The sequence below is a fragment of the Schistocerca piceifrons genome, chromosome 1, assembly GCF_021461385.2.
Source record: "Schistocerca piceifrons isolate TAMUIC-IGC-003096 chromosome 1, iqSchPice1.1, whole genome shotgun sequence".
Classification (NCBI taxonomy): Eukaryota; Metazoa; Arthropoda; class Insecta; order Orthoptera; family Acrididae; genus Schistocerca; species Schistocerca piceifrons.
In genome coordinates, this window is record NC_060138.1 from 513,664,248 (window position 1) to 513,677,064 (window position 12,817).

General features: G+C 40.1%; 1 protein-coding gene across 1 annotated transcript in view; it reads left to right on the forward strand.

Annotated features, from left to right (window-relative positions):
* The window catches only part of LOC124743198 (inter-alpha-trypsin inhibitor heavy chain H4-like), a 106,549-nt gene extending 94,055 nt beyond the window's left edge, over positions 1-12,494 (forward strand). Inside the window, exons 8-10 of the mRNA XM_047248839.1 lie at positions 3,199-3,343; positions 5,728-6,083; positions 12,192-12,494. Coding sequence (XP_047104795.1) covers positions 3,199-3,343; positions 5,728-6,083; positions 12,192-12,494 — 804 coding nt within the window. The remainder of the gene's footprint in view (positions 1-3,198; positions 3,344-5,727; positions 6,084-12,191) is intronic.
* The last annotated feature ends 323 nt before the right edge of the window (positions 12,495-12,817 follow it).

Below are 12,817 nucleotides of genomic sequence, written 5' to 3' on the forward strand. Positions count from 1 at the left end.
TTGCACCATTACAGACGACGCTTGCAGGCACCTTTGAGTCTCACTTCAATGAATTACGGGATTTCAGAAAAGTGATCCTTTAATTTTATTGCGCACTGTAGTATGCCCAAATGGAAACCTAAAAATTAAAATTAATGTGTCCAGCTTAAACCAGTTGACATTATTATATGAAAAGTCATTTCGTATTGTAGTTTACAGGTTTCCCCTAGCAATTTCAGGTATTGTCCAGAAATATTCCTAAGTATGTAGCTCATGAGAATAGTCCCCTAGTCGAAGATGTAGTCACACAAGGAGTAGAAATTAAAGAAACGCATACAGGGTTGTCAGAAATACTCTGAAAAGTTCGTAAAGCTTTGCAGGGGAGGGTGTGCTGAGAAATAATTCTGAAGAAACATTCGATCTGTTGCGTTTCTTCAGAGTTATGTAACAGTGAAGTGAGCCCATGAGATCGTCGCTCGCGCAAATTAAAGCAGCCTGCCAGAGATGGTGTCGCCAACCGTGTTCTTCGTTCGGATTCCGAAAATCGAACAAACGTAGCTTTCGTTCACATAGCTTAAATTTATCACTACGGAAAAAAGCACCTTTAACTGATAGTCAATGTTTCAGAAAGTAACAACTCACAGACTCACAGACGTTTGTGCATAACCGCGTTTTAACGCATGCAATTCCTTGAATTTTCACACGCATTTATGTATCGAATTTTTTTTCTTGGCGATTATTTCTCAGCACAACCTCTCCTGCAACATCCTTACAAGTTTTTCATACTGTTTCTGGCCGTCCTGTATGTGCTTCTTTAACTTCTACTCATTGTGCGACTATATTTTCAACTCGGGCACTATTTTCATGAGCTACACGCTAAGAAATTTTTCTGGACAATACCCGAAACTGCGAGAGCAAACTTGAAAACTGCCATCCTGTATGTTCCATAAGACAAATGAATGGTTAAATTATGAAGCATAGTCTCCATATTGAGGAATATAGTTTACAAACAAAAAATAAACATATTAAGCCGAATAAAAAATATAACATAACTTATTACCTAAATTTCAGAAAATTACTTTAAATTTTTCTGTCACGACAAGCATCAAATTTTCTTCAGCAGAAAGAAGGAAACGCTATAAAACGGACAAACAATCGTTAACGATGTGTTTGTATTTTAAGCAGTTTTACAACATAAGGGAAAAGAGGTAAAAGTGCACAGTGCACATCATATTAAAAACTGACCAATAAAATAACAAGATAAAATCAGTTAGAACCATTGTCAAAGAAAGAGGAAAGTTCTGAAGGTAACAGCATATCCGTTTAAGGAATGAAAACGTTATAAAACAAATTGTATTTTTAACTTTTGTATTTAATGGTTATCTTTTATACGTTGAAATACAGTGATAGTATGCCCTTTACTAATAAATATAGCTCTCAGGGTCGTTACCGGAGATTTAATCATGTTGGCTAAGAAACAAACAGAACTGGTAGGCGGACTGTGATGCTAGAACTGTAGATGTCCAGTGTTAGGTGCAGTCATAATGAGGAAACACGTCTCTTGGCTTGCCACTCCATACTGCAGAGCTGCACATCGCTTTGCCTCCAGGAAGCTATTTTATAAAGGCGGCAGGTTAAGTGTTCCGTCTGGTCATTGTATTACAATGTGCATGAAAAAAGGAAAAGTGGAGCAGTTCAACAAATAAGCCATTTGTTGGCACCTTTGTAAGACAGGCTTCAATAAAGTTTCAATAATGTATACAAAACTCTCTCTTAGCATCTTTTTTTGAATATAATATTTCTTAGACATGTTATTTTCGTGCAACGGTAGGACAGTTATAGAATCACATCGTGGACCTCGACAGATTCATTCTATTCATAGAGCTATTTGCAGCTTTACTGTTCACAAGACAAGTATATTAAATAATGTAAATTCATTAAAACATCCTGTCGTAGAAATCATATTTTTATGCGCTTACAGGATTTATCAATTTGATACAGAAAGTTGTACTAAATAATTTAAGTGACCCAAAGGCAGATGGCACATCATTATCAGGGGGAGAACTCATAAAGAGAGTCAGATCACAGGCTGTCTACCATTCTTATTGTATACGAGTGATGTACATTATACAGAGTTGATCCTTTCTGTGAACAGTACAAGTATCATTGTTAAAGTAATCAAAGAAACAAAAAATTAAATATCACTAATTATGCTTATGTGGAAGTTGGTATTTGAATTTGTGCAAATGCTTAAAGCTTTGAAATGACACAACTCAACTACTTGTGTAGTACTAAAATAGAACTTCTCCTTTTCTGTGGAAACATATGTATGAATATGTAATTTGAGACATTTAATTTATAATATGTGACTCAATTACCATTCCATAGTAATAAATGTCCACTTTGTGATAAACAGTATCCAGTAAAATATTTTTGATATTTTCGTTCGATGATATTATACAATATAATATTTCGGTATCTTTTCCTGAAAGAAAGAAATGTTATTACTTATGTGTGGAGCTCAAGAACAAACTGAGTGTACTATTTGAAAAATGGTGGGTGCTACCATTGATATTGACTATACAGCCATGACAATCGACCTGTAGATTTAAAATGTCTGACAGCGTAAATTGGTGTATGTGCTGAAGAAAGATTCTCACTCTGTGTCAGAGTTCATGTGTACTAAGATATAGTCCATTACATATCTTCAAATAGCTGGTACATGTATGGTAAATATATGTAACTGCTTTACAACTGACAAATGTAACATCAAAACACTAATTCTCAAAACAATCTATAGAACAAGTGATTATGAGAAAATGAAAAGTAATGATCTTTTCTGTTGAGGCTTGTTTTCTTTTACTACCAGTATATCTTGAAAAATCCTAACACTTACTCTTAAAATAATCGGTAGACAATGTGACTATGGGAAAATGAAAGTAATGACCTTTCTTATGGATGATTGTGTTCTTTTACTACCAGGACATCTTGAAAAGTTTTAATACTTATGAAAAATGTTAATATACTCAGTGAAATATTTTGTAAGTACATCTAACTTGAATTTTGTTCCATACAGTATTGTCAATAAGTACAAGTACCAGCAGTAATTATTGTTGATGATGTGAAATATATGTCACCATCTTTGCAGAGGCATAACCAATTTCGAAAGATGGCACTTTGTATCTGGAAATAAAAGCCTTGTGTATCACTTAACCCTAGGTGTGGTGGCCAGATTCCAGCATCTATACATTCTGGTATGACTCGCCCTATGGACCAGAAAATGATACTGATGCTGTCGTACCTGCAACTCCAGCAAATGTTGCCAGAGCCAAAGAGTTTGTGAGCGGTCTCGGTGCTGGAGGAGGTGAGTTCAGTATTGTAGGTGGGGGTGGTGGTGGTGGTGGTGGTGAAAAGGTTCATGTCAAAATAGAAGAAGATAAATTATACTTGTAACGCAATATCCACAGATAAAGTAGGGACAGAGAAAAAGTAAATGGTACATTAAAATGCTTTGCATTCTATGTCACATTCTCCATCAAAATAGAGAGAAGTTGCAAGCTGTTGATAAAATTCTTGAACTACTGTGAATCTTATGGTATTGTTTGAATAACAGCGGAGTAAGTAATGTAAGAAACTTATCTAATATTACTATGTTATTGCAATGTGTTACTAAGACTTCAGTTTCTTTACTTTAATATTGTGGTTTTGCAATTCGACACTGGAATCTAGATTAATGTCATCTTCTGAAACTGAGTACATCACACAATTTACTTGTAAATTTTCTTTTGTAGTTTTCAGCTCTCGTTACTAATTCTAACAACATACACCAAAAGAATATAAAAGCAGATTTGAACTGACATAGTATCCTTAGACTTTCTGGTGATGTTATCACACTCCCCTGCATCATATAATAAGTATTTTAGGAGCTACTACAAAATATATCAAAGATACCAGCCTAATGCGACCCCAGACTTTCTCAGGTATTGCCTGTCAAACTGCTTTCATCAAAATGCGTACAAACAAGCAAGCCAGGTACAAAGTAATTCCTATTGTCGTGTTACTAAGTTGTAGCCACTTTGAGCGCTAGGTTGTTGGACAGTATGACAATAAAAATTTCTGATAGATGTGTGCTGAACGACTTTTAAGTTTTCCTGTTTATAGCTTCCATGTAGCAGTAGTTGATACTGAAAATTTAAATTGTGTGCAGCTGCCAACAATAGCCCACAAATCCCATCATCATCATAATCATTGTGATTCTTGAAATTTTCAAAATGTAATGAGTGTTCCAAGAGGATTCTGGTCTGAGCTGGATGACGTCGACATCTTGCCACGATATTTCGGCTGACAATCATTCAGTCATCTTAATGTGTGTTTACACTAGAGATGCTGTTGCATGTCGCTGACTTTATACCCAAAATTCGTGTGGTGACACATGCACGTAGGTTTTCACTGTATGACAGCCCTCTCTCGAATTTACTGTCCTCTGTGGGCTATTGCTCCATTTATGTTAAGAAAATCTTGGCCACTACGAGATCGTTCTGAGTTCAGTTATTAAAAAACCTGTTTAAGTTCTTTGGAAGATGTTATTAACAGCTATCCATTAATTTCTCTGATATCTTCAGAAAGACCAAATTTTACACCTAATGACCCACCTGGTGACTGATAATTTTATTATTCTGATAAATGAATTTTAAATTTGCGCTCCCTCAATCTGACATACAGGTGCATGCAATATCGCCATATATGCCTGAGTGCCATAGATGGAGCAATGTCGGACAAAGGGCAGAGAATGGACATGCAGTGAAGACTTCTGCGCTTTTCTGTATAAAGTTAACTGCAAGCACCACTAATGTCCAGTGTAAATTCACCTGAAGCTCGCGGATGGTTGTCAGCCCAAATTCCGTGGTAAGTTGTTGCCATTATCTGACTGCCTGAACAAAACTTCATCAACCAAAATTATTGTTTCTCCAACATGATACTTGCAAAGACTTGTAGAAAACTTACTTTCAATCAAATGCTAGGGTGTCTAGGAGAATGCATAAGAAGACGATTTGTTACTTAGCTGGATTGTGATATGGGCAATTAATGCGACTTTTTGGAGGGTCACTCCAGGATCGTTCAAAGACATGTGTGTTTTCACAACCATTGACACAAATAATCTCTTCTTCAGTAAGTTCTGAACGTAAGGACTGCTTGGGGTGAAGATATGTATGGGCTACATAATTTCGACCAATTTAGCTTTCTTAGGAAAGGTAGAAGTTACCTTAAACTTTTGTGAATATAGGAGATGGTAGTGTTTACAAGTATTGGAAGTGCATGAACACTGTAGGTTAGGAGCCGCCCGTGGTGGCCGCGCGGATCTAGGCGCTACAGTCTGGAACCGCGCGACAGCTACAGTCGCAGGTTCGAATCCTGCCTTGGGCATGGATATGTGTGACGTCCTTAGGTTAGTTAGGTTTAAGTAGTTCTAAGTTCTAGGGGCTGATGACCTCAGAAGTTAACTCCCATAGTGCTCAGAGCCATTTGAACCATATTGCAGGTTAGGATTTCTTGAAGTAACTAGTTAAACTGACTATGGGGACTCACTGGTATGTTTCAGCTCTCTTGGATAAAATGGTTGTTACAAAGTAAACACTCTAAAACCAGTGTGCCAGGATCAGAATTTTGAAGTTACATGTAAATGCAGATATGACACTTATGAAAGACTGTAAAAAAAGACTGATGACAAGATGAAGTTGTCTCCAACAGGAACAGCGATGCACGCAGCGCTGGACATAGCACTACGCGTATCCAAGGCGGCCAGATCGCGTCAAGACATGCCACTTGTGATGGTGCTGCTGACGGATGGACTGCCCAATGGGGCGCCAGAAGAAATCTTGCAGGACTACACCGCGGCCAACGTGGAGCGGGGAGCAGCACTGTTTACGTTGGCGTTCGGTGAAGATGCGGACTTCACGTTCCTCAGGAGGTTAGCGTTGCGCAACGGAGGCTTCGGCAGGCGCATCTACGAGGCAGCGGACGCCCACCTGCAGCTGCGCAACTTCTACCGGCAGGTCGCGTCGCCACTCCTCTCCAGCGTCAATTTCACATACGGGGATGGACAGGTGAGCTCCAGTGCCTGGCACTACAAGTTCAAGGAATGGAAAGGTGAACCTGTATAAGTCGCATGTGTTACTTAGAAATGTGCCACAGTGACTGTATTGTTTTTTTTTCTGTCCCAAACTGCAGCCCTCACTATGTGCCAATAGCTTTCCGTATACTTTGATATCCCATTTATAATTTATGTCTTAAAAAACTGTTAAACAGTTGCAACCGGTAACAAGGAAACCCCAGACACTCACATCCAAACCATCAAAACCAATGTCTGAGAACATAGTCTTTCACGACGGCACTGTTGTTTAAAACATTCTCGGACTATCTGCTGCTTCAGTTCAGGGTAAAACCTCGATCTTTCGACGATATTCACCATCGTCTTCGTCAGGAGTAACTGACTGTTAAAACTCCTGCAGTGGAGGCTTATGTAGCCCAAAGACGGCTTCCGATTCTACATCTACATCTACATGATTACTCTGCAATTCACATTTAAGTGCTTGGCAGAGGGTTCATCGAACCACAATCATACTATCTCCCTGCCATTCCACTCCCGAACAGCGCGCGGGAAAAACGAACATCTAAACCTTTCTGTTCAAGCTTTGATTTCTCTTATTTTATTTTGATGATCATTCCTACCTATGTAGGTTGGGCTCAACAAAATATTTTCGCATTCGGAAGAGAAAGTTGGTGACTGAAATTTCGTAAATACATATCGCCGCGACGAAAAACGTCTTTGCTTTAATGACTTCCATCCCAACTCGCGTATCATATCTGCCACACTCTCTCCCTTATTACGTGATAGTACAAAACGAGCTGCCCTTTTTTGCACCCTTTCGATGTCCTGCGTCAATCCCACCTGGTAAGGATCCCACACCACGCAGCAATATTCTAACAGAAGACGAACGAGTGTAGTGTAAGCTGTCTCTTTAGTGGACTTGTTGCATCTTCTAAGTGTCCTGCCAATGAAACGCAACCTTTGGCTCGCCTTCCCCACAATATTATCTATGTGGTCTTTCAAACTGAAGTTGTTCGTAATTTTTACACCCTGGTACTTATCTGAATTGAAAGCCTTGAGAATTGTACTATTTATCGAGTAATCGAATTCCAACGGATTTCTTTTGGAACTCATCAGTTACGTAATGCTGTCGCAGATGGTGAGTGCACCACCGCTTGCCCCGTAGCATGAACATTGCGACGAATATCTCTGGCTCTTCTTTGCATCTAGAGCTCGCTTCCACGCACCGCTAAGATTATATCCGCCGTCAGGGTTGAAGGTTTTGTCACACGTTTTTATTTCTGCACGCTCCTTAATTATAGAGTCCCAATGTGTGGCAGCTTGGGACAAAACTTTTGTTTCGTCGAACAGTATTTTACGTTTGTCTGTGAAGCTGTGTTCAGCAACTGCAGTTCTCGATTTTTAATATAGCGTTGATGTTCTGATAGCGGTCGGAAAGGTGCTGATGGACTGACTGATGTAATTGCTTCCGTTCTCACATAGGATGTTGTAAATACCAGGAATGTTGAGGGAGAGACTGTCCCTAACAGGACGTAGCATCTGGTTTATCTTATTAAGAGATCGGAAAATAGATCTGATACCTCGTCTTCCCAGGACTCTGCCTATTTTGCTGGATGTAGCGCCGCACAAGAGAAGGAATGCCATCGCTGGCTCATAACACGAAGCCGTCTTTGGGCTGATAAGGCCACCACCGCAGAATTTTTGAGAGTCAGCTGCTCCTGACGAAGACGATGGTGGAAATCGTCGAAAGCGCAACGTTTTACCCTGAAGTGACACTGCAAGAAGTCAGAGAGTGTTTTATACAAAATAAATGTTTATATGAGAAACACTGCAATACCTAAATTTTCCTGAGGACATGAGAAATATTTGGTGACACTCAGACCTGATTCATATAAGCTTCCGGGCCATCTAGTCACGTGATGCAACAGCAATTCTCTTAATGCATGAAGTCAAAACTACAACGTCTGCGACATTAATGTTTATGTGGTAACGCACCAACATAAATGACGTCCCTTTCCAGACATATCATGCCAAAAAATTGTGCCTCAGAATACGTGTTTTTGAGAATCCACTCATTTCATGTTCGCTCCACATTCAAAGGCTTACCTTTATTTTCGTGTCATGAACATTGTTTAGTTACTTAAAACGTTTTACAATAGCCGTCTTAAAAATTTCCATTGCAAAATTCTGCAGTGTCTCGCTCCCTCTCCCACGAATTTCTTTCTTGCGCAAGATTGAAACCAGCTACTGGCCAGATCAGGCTCATGGGCCGCCAATTGTCCACCTGTGTTTTGTGTATGGGAGATGAAGCATTCGACTATATTATAGTATATGGGATTTATCACGAATTCAGAAACACTGTCAATGTGAAATGTAAGAAGACTGGCATTCTTATTTCTTGCAGGAGGCTGCTGCTGTTTGTGTGTCTACCAGAGCTCACAGAGCTGCTGGAACAGAATGCTTGTCCACGTCCCTGCAATATTAGTGTAGCAGCTAGGTTAGCATAGGGAACTCTGAAACAATAACAAGTAACAGGGATAATATGCTTACCACACTTGATGCTTATGCATGTGGGTTTGTCCACTATTGTGTAAATGACATGGTCAGATGAACATAAATAAGAGAATGACCAGGGAGTCGATTGAGTATGGGAAAAATCCTACATAGAAGAGGAACATCGACCCTGTACCAGAAGATTATTATTAATGCTTCCGAGGGAGCCAACCAGGTGGTGGTGCCGTGGACAGTGTGAGGCAGGTACAAAGTACTGGCAGAGGAGAAGAGGACTTCGACATGAGACGGAAAGGGGCAGTCGATAAAACTGTGCATAACTGAAGAAACAATGGAGGCGTTGGAAAAGAGTGAATGATTTCAGGTTTGGGGGTAAGCAGTCATCCGACCATTCAAGACAGAGTTAAAATACTAAACAACTCATAGATTGTGTATTATTGTGACCAGCCTCGGTCTACATACAAAACAACAGACGCTATCGATCTACTACATTTTCTTAAGCTCTCCAGTTATTTCAGCCTCGAAGAACTGCGATCTCTTTGTTGGATTGGGAAATGCGGGGAAATCACCAGCTGGACAAGCTTAGCGATAAGAATGCATAAAACCGAGCGAGGTGGCGCAGTGGTTAGCACACTGGACTCGCATTCGTGAGGACGACGGTTCAATCCTGCGTCCGGCTATCCTGGTTTACGTTTTCCGTAATTTCCCTAAATCAAGCCAGGCAAATGCTGGGATGGTTCCTCTGAAAGGGCACGGCCGACTTCCTTCCCCATCCTTTCCTAATCCGATGAGACCGATGACATCGCTGTCTGGTCTCCTTCCCCAAACAACCCAACCCAAGAATGCATAAATATACTTAATGGGACGGAAAGGACAGTGCCGTAACAGCAAAGTTTCTGGTTGAATCCCTGCTAAACACATAGCTTTTTTAATTTTGTTGTATTTCTATGCTTGTTACAATTCTAAACGATAATTAACAAACACTGATTTACAATTTCCTAATAAAAACATCTTTTATTTTCAATTACTAATCACATTTTAATGCGTTATCGCATTTAGTATGTTAAAATTTGGTACAAAGCTGTGAAACATGACAAGAAAAAGGAAATATTTGTTTATTCCTAGACATTATGGGTAAATAAAGACATGAGCTTCAATGAATTGGAAATAATAGCTAACCAGTTGCAAAATACAGACTTATCAAACATTTGCTATGGTACTGACAGTTTTAAAATTGTCTTCTTCGAAAGGTATTGCATCTATTAACAAATATTACAACGTTTTGTGTAGACCGTGTGTGGTACCATTGCAAGAAACAAAATTACAGGAAATCTTTCCAAATAATTTTAGTGAGGCATACTCACGTAGAATCACATATTATCTGCATCAGATGACTTTGTCTAGTACATCTGCGCGTTATCCACTTCATTACCGTTTAAAGAACATGATTTAAAAGTAATAGCTCTCTGCTCTAGAGCTTTGTCGTAAAACTTTTTAAAATATCACACATTTGACAATGGATCCAGCAACGTGTAGTATGTCACTTGAAATATTTGCATGTATATGACATTTGAATATAAAACTTGGCATCAGATCTTACAATGCATAAGTATGCAGTAGCCTTGGGTCACCTCTGGCAGGTGGCCCTCCTGCGCCTCCTGTATGGACGTAGTTGCAGTGAGCAGTGTGTATTATTTCACATGAACATATTCATTACTAGAATTAACATATTAACTATAAAGTTAAAAGGAGGAGAGGGCAGTGGGTAAAAAAGTGTACCATTATAATCATATGGCATATAAAGAGCCCTCAGGATCACGTGCACATAGTAAACTCTTTAAATATCACAAAGACACACAAGAAGCACATGTGCATAAATATGCAGTTGTAAAAAGAACGAGTATAAAAGTTAAAACCTGTCAAGAAAATATTGTAAGTTTAAAAGAAGCCGAATGCTTAATGTTTTAAGTTGACTGCTGACATGAAGGAATACTGTGAAAGAACAAACTGTGATGGAGGAGCAGCAATATTAAAAGACAAATAAAAATTGGGGAAAGAGAAGGGCGGAAAGGGGGAGGGGGGTAGTCATCTAATGTGAAGCATCATGCTGAAGGGCCGTACTGAGAAAGCATGCTATATGAACAAATATACTAGAAGGCAGTGGGCTGTTATAAAATACCGAGTAAAGTAAGGAATAAACGAAACCGAACTAAACAGTGCATATACGCTCATAAACCACAATGTTATGGGCAGAATAAAACACATTAAAAATGAAAAACAGGAGATGGGTCTAAGATAGTTCGTTACCAAGATGTTGAACAGCCACTTTACTGTGGATCATGAAGCGTAAATTGTAAAATAACAAAATTAAATGCGTATTGTAACTGGACATAGAATTTTGAGCAAAATAAACACCATACAGAGGCCAGCACTGAACGGTAGACTAGGCTATTCAGCCATAAGTAAAGGCTTGCAACCTTTCAGGTAATTTTTACCTTCAAGTCGAAGCTGATCATTTAAAATGTAGCTTTTTTTTCTCCGTATTTGTTTGAAAATTTCGAGTTTTTCCCATAAATCTAATCTGCGACCTTTTACTTCTTTGTGTAGGATTGTGGTGTCCTCTAAATCTTTCAGAGTGTGACCAGCAACAAATAACAGTTTTGTAACAGTGGAATTGTGTTCATTATTACCTTTCTTTCCCAACAGGTATTGATTACATCTCACCCTGATTGTTCTACCAGTTTATTCAATGCAGTGACTGAACAGTTCATGCAGAACATTTTGTAAATTCCTGAATTTGAAAACGGTCCTTAGTATTTTTGATAGTATGCACAAGATATTTCTTTAGATTGTTGTTAGCGGAAAAAGTTACTTTGTGTTTATATTTGTTTCACCAAGAGGCGTTTAATCCTATTTGACCGATTTCCTAAAAATGTGATGGAAATCGCTCTATTATTGTCCTCTTTACTGTATGTGGATCTGTCACCTTGTAGAGCTGAAATTTTTTAGTAGTTGTTTTTACTGAGGGTATGATATATTACATCTTCCCGGCTGGGTCGGCGATTTTCTCCGCTCAGGGACTGGGTGTCGTCCTAATCATCATCATTTCATCCCCATCGACGCGCAGGTCGCCGAAGTGGCGTCAAATCGAAAGACCTGCACCAGGCGAACGGTCTACCCGACGGGAGGCCCTAGCCACACGACATTTCATTTTTTTCACATCTTACTTGTATCCTTTGTTGGTAGCAACAGATTTTATTATGTTAATTCCTTTCTGTGGGCTACTAAGGCAATGTTTTGAGAGGTTCATCATACTTCTTTACGAAACAGATACCCAAGCACTGACCTTGAAGTAGAATAAGTTTGAAGAAAATCGAAGAGGGTGGCCTTTGTCTCCTGGTTAGACATGACATAATAGGTCTTTATTCAGAAGTCTCTGTTTACTTCCAGCATCCTGTTACAACATACATTTCATCGACAGGAATCCAGTACTTCAAGAACAGAGGCTAGAACACAAAACTAAATTTGTCTGTTACAGAGCTATCGGACTTCACTTGGAATTCTTGTCTGGTACAGAGTGTGTGCTTTGCAGGTGGAGAAGGAGACCCTGACGCGGACAAGGTTCCCGACGCTGTTCCGCGGCAGCGAGCTGGTGGTGTCTGGTAGACTGCAGCCTGCAGCGCCACTGCTGGAGCCCGTGGTGGTGGGGGAGGGCCGCCAGCGCTACAGGTCACCTGCCAGGCTGGAGAAGGCCTCCTCTGGGGAGCGCCTCTGGGCCTTCCTCACTGTGCGACAGCTGCTGGACATGGACGCCGCCAGCCCCAACCAGACACTCAAGGACAGGGCCAAGGAAGTCGCTCTGAAGGTGAGTGTGCTGCAGAGAGCCTGTATTTAGCCTTCATCTCCATTAAGGTAAAGCTGCAATCAACATAAAGGTTGGTTTGAGCAGCACATTGTGTTCCTACTGTGTACATCAGGTCTTAACAACTGGCCGGTTTTGAGCGCGAGTACTCGCGTCTGCTCAGGCACGTGCTCGCGAGCAGGTGCAAGGTCGCGGAGTAGGGAGGGTGGGGAGGGAGGGGAAATGCGCGCGCACTTTTGAATAGGGCCGCAGCGTGCCTATTGAATTCGCGCCGACTGTGTAACGTTTAAAGTACTACTATCAGCTCTAAACAGTCACTTCGCTGGTTAAGAATCATGTCAAGTCGCCATTGTGTA